General features: G+C 33.0%; 2 protein-coding genes across 2 annotated transcripts; one reads left to right on the top strand and one right to left on the bottom strand.

The window, feature by feature from the left end:
- Positions 1 to 5: 5 nt before the first annotated feature.
- LOC110038503 (dormancy-associated protein homolog 3-like) lies at positions 6 to 2,510 on the top strand (the record flags this gene model as incomplete). The annotated part of the gene is given in 2 exon segments (XM_020743370.1): positions 6 to 54; positions 2,027 to 2,510. Coding segments are annotated over 2 exon segments (156 nt in total), but the record flags the coding sequence as incomplete, so codon positions are not given.
- Positions 2,511 to 4,219: 1,709 nt separating this feature from the next.
- LOC110035126 (dormancy-associated protein homolog 3-like) lies at positions 4,220 to 7,574 on the bottom strand. The gene is made up of 3 exons (XM_020739368.1): positions 7,366 to 7,574; positions 7,112 to 7,297; positions 4,220 to 4,631 (listed from the first exon to the last, which is right to left on the bottom strand). The coding sequence occupies exons 1-3, from the start codon at positions 7,478 to 7,480 to the stop codon at positions 4,525 to 4,527; spliced, it is 408 nt and encodes a 135-aa protein (XP_020595027.1). The 5' UTR covers positions 7,481 to 7,574; the 3' UTR covers positions 4,220 to 4,524.
- Between the last annotated feature and the right edge of the window lie 254 nt (positions 7,575 to 7,828).

Here is a 7,828-nt window from a genome sequence, read left to right as displayed (position 1 = left end):
CGCCCCCGCCAGCATCACCGGCAGGATCGGCTCCTCTTATATCTCCGTTATCAGGTAATCCTGACGTTTTGATTCAAAGAATAGCTTCTCAGAGCGTAGATCCAAGGTGGCATATGAAGGTTGAAATTTTTAGAATATATTTTATTTTTAATGAAAGCCTGAAGAATGAAAACTTGAATCACTTCATAATCACCTAGATGTTGATGTGATTTATATTGGATGTCATTTTTAAGTGGAACCCAGTTTGGATTTTAATTTGCTTTTGTTTTAAAATAAACAAACTTAAAGGGGCTCTTTGTCTACGGGAAGGATTTAAGTCGAACAGATTTCCATTATTGCTGTAATCTTGAGGAGAAATATTTGCGTACATAAGATGTACGCAGCACTGCGTACATTTATTCAGGGGTACAATATTTAACTCGAACAGATTTCCATTATTGCTGTAATCTTGAGATGATAAAACCTGCAAGTTGTTTCGCTTGACTACTGTCAAATATTTTCACATCCTGATCATTTTTTTGCTTATTTGTTTTGAGAATTTAAGATCCATGAGCGGGAGAAATCCTTAAGAAGATGTTTCGTGGCAGGTCTTGAGCAGGATTTAAATTTAGTATTTCCAATTAGTAAAAAAGAGCTTAACCTTCTCATTTCTCCCAGTTCTACCTTAAATCCGGAATTTATAAAATCTAGGGTTTCGGCAATTTAAATTAAATCTTCAGCATCTCACGAACTCCTGTTTTGTTTTCTCGTCGTTTGTCCCGTCGATGCCTTCCTCATCGAGCTCCTGTTACGACTTCGTCACCCCTCCTTTTTTTGTGAAGGGGCACGGGTAGAGGAAGAGGGTTACAGAACCCTTGATCGTTGGAAGCTAAAACCCTTCTCTTACGCCGATTAGGGTTACAGGAAAAAAAAAAACATTCTTCAATACTTGAGATTACAATGTTGAATAACAAATTAAATTGAGATACATTAATTAAAAATTATGTTTTAATTAATAATATTATTTAATTAAAAAGGTGTTAAGCAATTTGATTTTATTTTTATTAGTTTGGCAAAATAGAAGTTATTGTGCTCAATTAGCTTTATAAGGGACATTATATCATGATTTATTAGGATATTATGTTTTGCTAATCTTGATTTATTCTATCTAATTAATATGATTAAAGATTATTAGTTTAGGGTTTAGGTACAAATAAATTAGATATAAATATATTACTTGAAAGAATAAATCAACCTTAGTAGTTAATATTGATTTATTAAAAAGGTATTAACATAAGCAAATCAGTATTATTTTTTTATTTGATTTGATCTGATTAACTGAAATTGTTTTGTTCAATTAGCTTTGTGAATTATTAATTAATAAGTAATGGGGATGATATTTTATGCAAATTATGATTTATTTAATTTAATTAGAGTTGATACATGCCAGCAGACTGTATTGCAACCTGGAAGAGTTCTTAGTAGAAAACGTCGTCTGCTTCTATTTTTAAAATAAGTAGATTTGGATCTAACATATTCTTTAAGCTGCAGGACAGCTTTTTGTGTGTAAATAAAAATCTGCTGCTTATTTAAAATAAAAATTGATGGTCAATATTTTATTTTGCATCTTGAATTAAGTTTCATTCTTATTACATATGAAACTGAGTTTTAATGATTTAGGTACGCATCATGTGTTTCATGATATTTTTTTCAAAATTGTGCTCTGTATGTTCCAGATGCTTTGTTCAATTATAAGATGGTTTTTAATAATATAATTAAATATTTTTAAATTCTTCATCATTAGTCTTATTTTTAGCTATTTGATATTGATTTCATAAATTCTCTCTTTTTTTTTTAAAACTTTCATGCTGAGTATTATACACGGCGTTAAGCATACTCCATAATTTTCAATTTTTTGCATTTATAGTATATTATAACTACATTTATTTATTGAATATTTTGTTATTAGTTTTATCAGCTGATCTGTTGGGTGCAATTGAGATTTTATTTCTGCTTTCTGATCTGTTTTTTTGTGGCATTTGAACAGGGGGCAAGGAATGGAATCGATTTAGGAGAATTTCTTCGTCTGATGCATATCAGGGAACAGTTGAAGGGGGGTCAGCAAAGAGTCACTCTTCACCTTATCAGGTGTGAGCTCTATTGAGCTTTTGATCTTTAGGGATTGAGGAGACAAGAGAGAGTGAATCAGAAGAATGTGAAGGAAGCAGATGTGGGTGTGCATCCTTCTAGATCTATATGTTTGTGTGTGTGTCTATCTATATCTATCTATATTTATGTATGTATGTATGTACGTATGTACGTGTGTATGTATGTTTGTGTCAAGTGTCAAGACAAGTTGGCCGCGGTGTATGATTCTGCTGTGCTGTGGAGCTTGAGTTGAAGAGCGCTTGTGATGGTAAAGCTACTGTAGAAAGCGGCTAACACGTGTTTTGTTTTTTTGGATATCAATAAAAGTGTTTTGTATTTTCATGCAACCTGTTTAATTATTGCTTCACTGTGCTATTTGAAAATCTGTTTGCTAGTTTATCTTGTTACTTATCAATTCAATTGATGCTTGATGAATTAATTAACTGGCTGGTTTTGTTGTTAATATGTAGATTTTAATGTACGGTGAAGGAATTACTGTTTGATCAATTGTTAATTTCTGAACTTCTGTTGGTGTTGAATTCAGATTTATCGTGTGAGGCATACCCATAAATCGGAGTAGTAGGAATCTTGAGGGAGTAGAGAGAAATAAAAGAGCACACACAGACTTGTATAGCAGTGAACTGTTGCGACCCATTTTATGTATTAAAATTCGTGTTACAAGAAAAAAGATAGAGAGATTTCCTTACAGAGTATGAGTCTAGAGAGCAGTGCCAACATCCCATTCTTATGCTATGAGCCTCTTATTTCTAGAAGAAAGAGGGCTAAAATGTGGAATATTATTTATCTGTCTTTGTTCTAATAGGGGTGTTACAAGATATTATTGTCTTTTGTTATTTCTTTTAGCATTTGCAACAAATTGACATCTTTTGATTTACTTTCACCATTCTGGTCGGCAATTCCTCAAGTAGGTCGATTGAGCTAGTGTCAGTCGGCTATTTTGCTTGAATATTGGTTGGCCTTTGCTCCGGGAATTTGTTCAGTTTTGAGAGAGGTAGCTGCTTGATCGAAGGGTGGCTGGTCAACATGTTTATTCGTTTATTATTTCTAGAGATCTTTGAGGATTTTTGGGGGATAAATCTTTGTTTGGTTGTTGTCGTGAAAGTCCGTTTCTTGTTGGCCTAGGTAGTCCTTTGGTCTTTGGACTGACATTCGGTCGATTGTTAGTCTTTCATTCGGCCGATTATCAGTTGACTGTAAGTTTTTTAATCGGTCTTCTCTACGAGTACTTGTGTCTTTTCATCAAAAGAATAATTCTTGTTTTTTTTTTCTTTTAACCTAAACTACTAGATTCGCTATATTTGCACATACTATTTTTTTGGTGTTCATATTAAAGTCCAAAATTTTCTTTGTTCATTGATAGTGATAGCTGCGATAAGGACAAATAAATTTTTACTGTAATAAATCGAATTCTAGAAGTCATAGTTTAATGTAATGGTTGGACTCCTCTGAATTTATTATCATAACCCTTATATATTGGGCCTAGGGGTCAATTCTCATCATCTAGAGTCCGTCCTTTCTTGGATTCACTCGGTTTATGCAATTTCTTATGGAGAAACAATCTAATTCAACGCTAAAACTCATCGATCGCTCGGTTTATGCAATTTCTTATGGAGAAAAAATCTAATTCAACGCTAAAACTCATCGACCGGGCTAAATGCTGACCGCCCTTGATGTAAAGCATTGCCTGCCTGAAGCCTAGCCCAAGAAGAAGTTGGCTAAGGAGAAAATCTTAATGTAAAGGAAAAATTATTATGTCCGTCGTCTGGACGCAGCTCTCTCAGTGTAAAAAGCCTCTGCATTTGATATATTGATAATGCGAGTAATTTCCGAGATTAACCAGCAGCGATGACAATTTCACGACTCCGCCACGGAACGCAGGCGGCAACCTCCGTTCTGAAAAATGTCATTCTCCAAACATGATTTTACGATAGGCAAAAAAAAGAAAGAAAACACAGCGCCCCAAACAACCCCCAAATCTGCTTTTTTAAACGTGAAGCAACGCAAAAGCTGCACCAAACACACCCTAAGAAGAAAAACTAGCAACAGATATTCAGATAGCATAGTAAAACAATAATTATTCAGGCAGCATGAAAACACACAACACTTTTATTGTCATCCAAACAAACCAAAACACATGACAACCGCTTTTTTACAGTACTTTTTACCATTCACAACAGCTATTCAACTCAAGCTTCACAGCACAGCAGGATAATAAACCGTGGTCAACTTGTCTTAACACAAACATACATACATACATACATATAGATAGATAGATATAGATAGACGCACATCTGCTTCCTTCACATTCTTCTGATTCACTCTCCGTTGGTGTCTTTACCTCTCCTCAATCTCTAAAGATCAAAAGCTCAACAGAGCTCACACCTGATAAGGTGAAGACGGACTCTTTGCAGACCCTCCTCCAACTGTTCCCGGATATGCATCAGAGGAAGAAATTCTCCTAAATCGATTCCATTCCTTGCCCCCTGTTGAAATGCCACAAAAAAACAGATCAGAAAGCAGATATAAAAATCTCAATTGCACCCATCAGATCAGCTGATAAAATTAATAACAAAATATTCAATAAATAAATGTAGTCATAACATACTATAAATACAAATAATTCAAACTTATTGAATATGCTTAACACGGTGTATGATAATCAGCATGAAAGTAAAAAAAAAAAAAAAAGAAAATTTATAAAACCAATATCAAATAACTAACGAAAAGGCTAATGATGAAGACAATGAAACATAAAATTTTAAGAAATAAGGTTATTGGAGCAGGTCTTAATGCACAGAGAAATTTTAGCTCGGGTTCACCGTCTTAAAAGTTATACATTGTGAACCGGAAGATACTTATTGATGATTTGCAAGATTATTTTTTATTAATTAATAACAAAACAATTTAAGATAATTATAAACAATTACTTTTTAAAAATGCAAAAAAAATGTCTTTTAAATTATTAAAAACCATCTTATAATTTAGCATCTGGAACATGTAGAGCACAATTTTGAAACAATATCATGAAATTTTTTTTGTTTTTGATGACACACACCTAACTCATTAAAACCTAGTCTCAAAAGTGATAAAAATGAAAAAAAATTAGGCTGAGAATCAAAGAGTCTAACTTGATTCAGGATGCAAGACGTATGTTTTAAGCAATAAAATATTGACACATCAATTTTTACTTTACAAAATAACAATACGCAAGCTGTCCTTCTGTTTGAGAATATGTTAGATCCAAACCTAATTATTTTAAAAATATAACCACACAATCTTTTCTACTAAGGGTTTGTCGGGAGCATAGGCATTCTGCCTGCTTCGTTCTTAAGACCACCACCACAATTTTGTCTGAGGAACTAATTTCTTGTTGTTTTCAAGAAATTTTTGTGGTGTAAAACTATTTTTTTCAGTCTGGCTGTGGTGGCAGTAACAAAGTTGATGTTTGATTTTTTTTTTAATATATATAATATATATATAGCTTTACAATCACCTTTTAAAAACCTACAGTCACCGCAAAAACACCCTAAGAACTCTTCCAGGTTTAAAGCCCATCATTCTACTGCTTTCACGCCACATATTTCAAGATTTAATATTTTTTAAGATTGTGTAATATTATTATATCTACTGGCACGTATCAACTCTAATTAAATTAAATAAATCATAATTAGCATAAAATAAGAACCCAATTACTTACAATTAATAATTCACAAAGCTAATTGAACAAAAGGATTTTATTTAGTCAATTCAAATAAAAAAATAATACTAATTTGTTTAAGTTAATATCTTTTTAATAAAATAATATTAACTATTAAGGTTGATTTATTTTTAATTAACATATTTATTTCTAATTTATTAGATTGAATGTTTATAATTTAAGTTAATCATCTTTATTAATATTGATTAGAGAGAATAATTCATATTTAACAAACATAATATCTTAATAAATCATGATATAGTATAATTTATAAAACCAATTGAACAGAACTTCTATTTTGCCAAACTAACTTACAAATAATATCAAATTGCTTAACTCCATTTTAATTAAATAATGTTATTAATTAAAACTTTACTTTTAATAAATGTATCTAAATTTAATTTGTTTAATTCAATATTACTAATTTTAAGGAAGAGTAAGAGGAGGGTTTTAGGTTCCAACCATAACGTGTCCTGTAACCCTCGTCCTCTCCCCTGCCGCTCTTACCCAAATTCCTAGGAGCTCGATCTGGAAGGCATCGACGGGACCAACGAGGTGTAAAGAAAAGAGGAGTTCGTGAGCTGTTTTGAAGATTTAATTTAAATTGAAGAAACCCTAGATTTAATAAATTTCGGATTTAAGGTACAACTGCGGAGAAATGGGATTTAACATCATGTAGGTTAAGTTCTTTTTTACTAATTGGAAATACAAAATTTAAATCATGTTTAAATCCTGCTGACGATCTGCTACGAAACATCTCCTTAATGGGAAGATTTAGCATTAGTTGGATCGAGTAAATCCGGATTTGTTAAATCCAACCCCTTACTCGATTTATGAACTCCGACTTTAACATGAATGGAAGCCAAAATTCGGACCTTAAATCCATGAAACATTTTTTGTTTTGCGTTTGGCTGAATTTAGTAAATCCTGGTCATAAATCCTATTAACAGTGAGATACAAAATATCACCTAAGGATATCTCCCTCACATGGATCTTAAATTCTCAAAAAAAATGAGGAAATAATTTATCAGGATGTGAAAATATTTGACAGCAGTCAAGCGAAACAACTTGCAGGTTTTTAATCCTCTCAAGATTACAGCATTAATGGAGATCTGTTCGAGTTAAATCCTTCTCGTACACAAAAAGCCCCTCTAAGTTTGTTTATTTTAAAACAAAAGCAAATTAAAACCCAAGCTGGGTTCCACTTAAAAATGACATCCAACATAAATCACATCAACATCTAGGTGATTAAAAGGTCAGGATTACCTGATAACGGGGATATAAGAGGAGCCGATCCTGCCGGTGACTGTGGCGGCGTCGGCAAGGAGCATCCCGAAGGCCTCTTAATCATAATGCTCCTCGTCACCCTCGGTGTATTTTCTGGCGAATCATAACCGAAATCTTTCGAGATCCCGCCATCCCCCATCTCATCTTCCGCAGTCCAAAATCCCCCTGCAAAGCCAAAGAACAATAAGAAAAACCCTAACTCAAGAAGAAGAGCGTGCTAGGGCTCGAGCTACCTTTCCCGGAGTACGAGCGGAAGGAGAGTGGAGTGGGCTTGCGAAGACGACCGAGGCCTTTGTCCGGTTGAGGTCCGGCGAGCGTGTCGTCCCAGAGCTTGTCGAGAAGACCCATCTTCTTCGTATTAACTAGAAAATGTCACTGATCAGAAGAGCTCTCCGACCGACTGTGAGGAGGGGGAGGCTTTAACGCCATGGATCAGATAAAAAAAAATTTAGTGTTATAATCAAATGATGATTAACCCAATTCAAAGATTCCCTATGGATTTATTACAAAAAAAAAAAAGTTTAATATTTTAATTTAAATTTAATTTAGCTCTTATATTTAATTAAAAAAATGCAATATAGATTTTAATATATTGTTCATAGTATAAGAATCTCAAATCAACTTTATAATTTATTAAATTTATTATAATTAAATTAAAATTTGAATATTTTAATTAAATGTTTTTTCTGCTTTTTT

Source organism: Phalaenopsis equestris, unplaced genomic scaffold (genome assembly GCF_001263595.1).
Source record: "Phalaenopsis equestris unplaced genomic scaffold, ASM126359v1 Scaffold000002, whole genome shotgun sequence".
NCBI classification, from domain to species: domain Eukaryota; kingdom Viridiplantae; phylum Streptophyta; class Magnoliopsida; order Asparagales; family Orchidaceae; genus Phalaenopsis; species Phalaenopsis equestris.
This window is presented reverse-complemented; position numbering and strand designations above follow the sequence as displayed.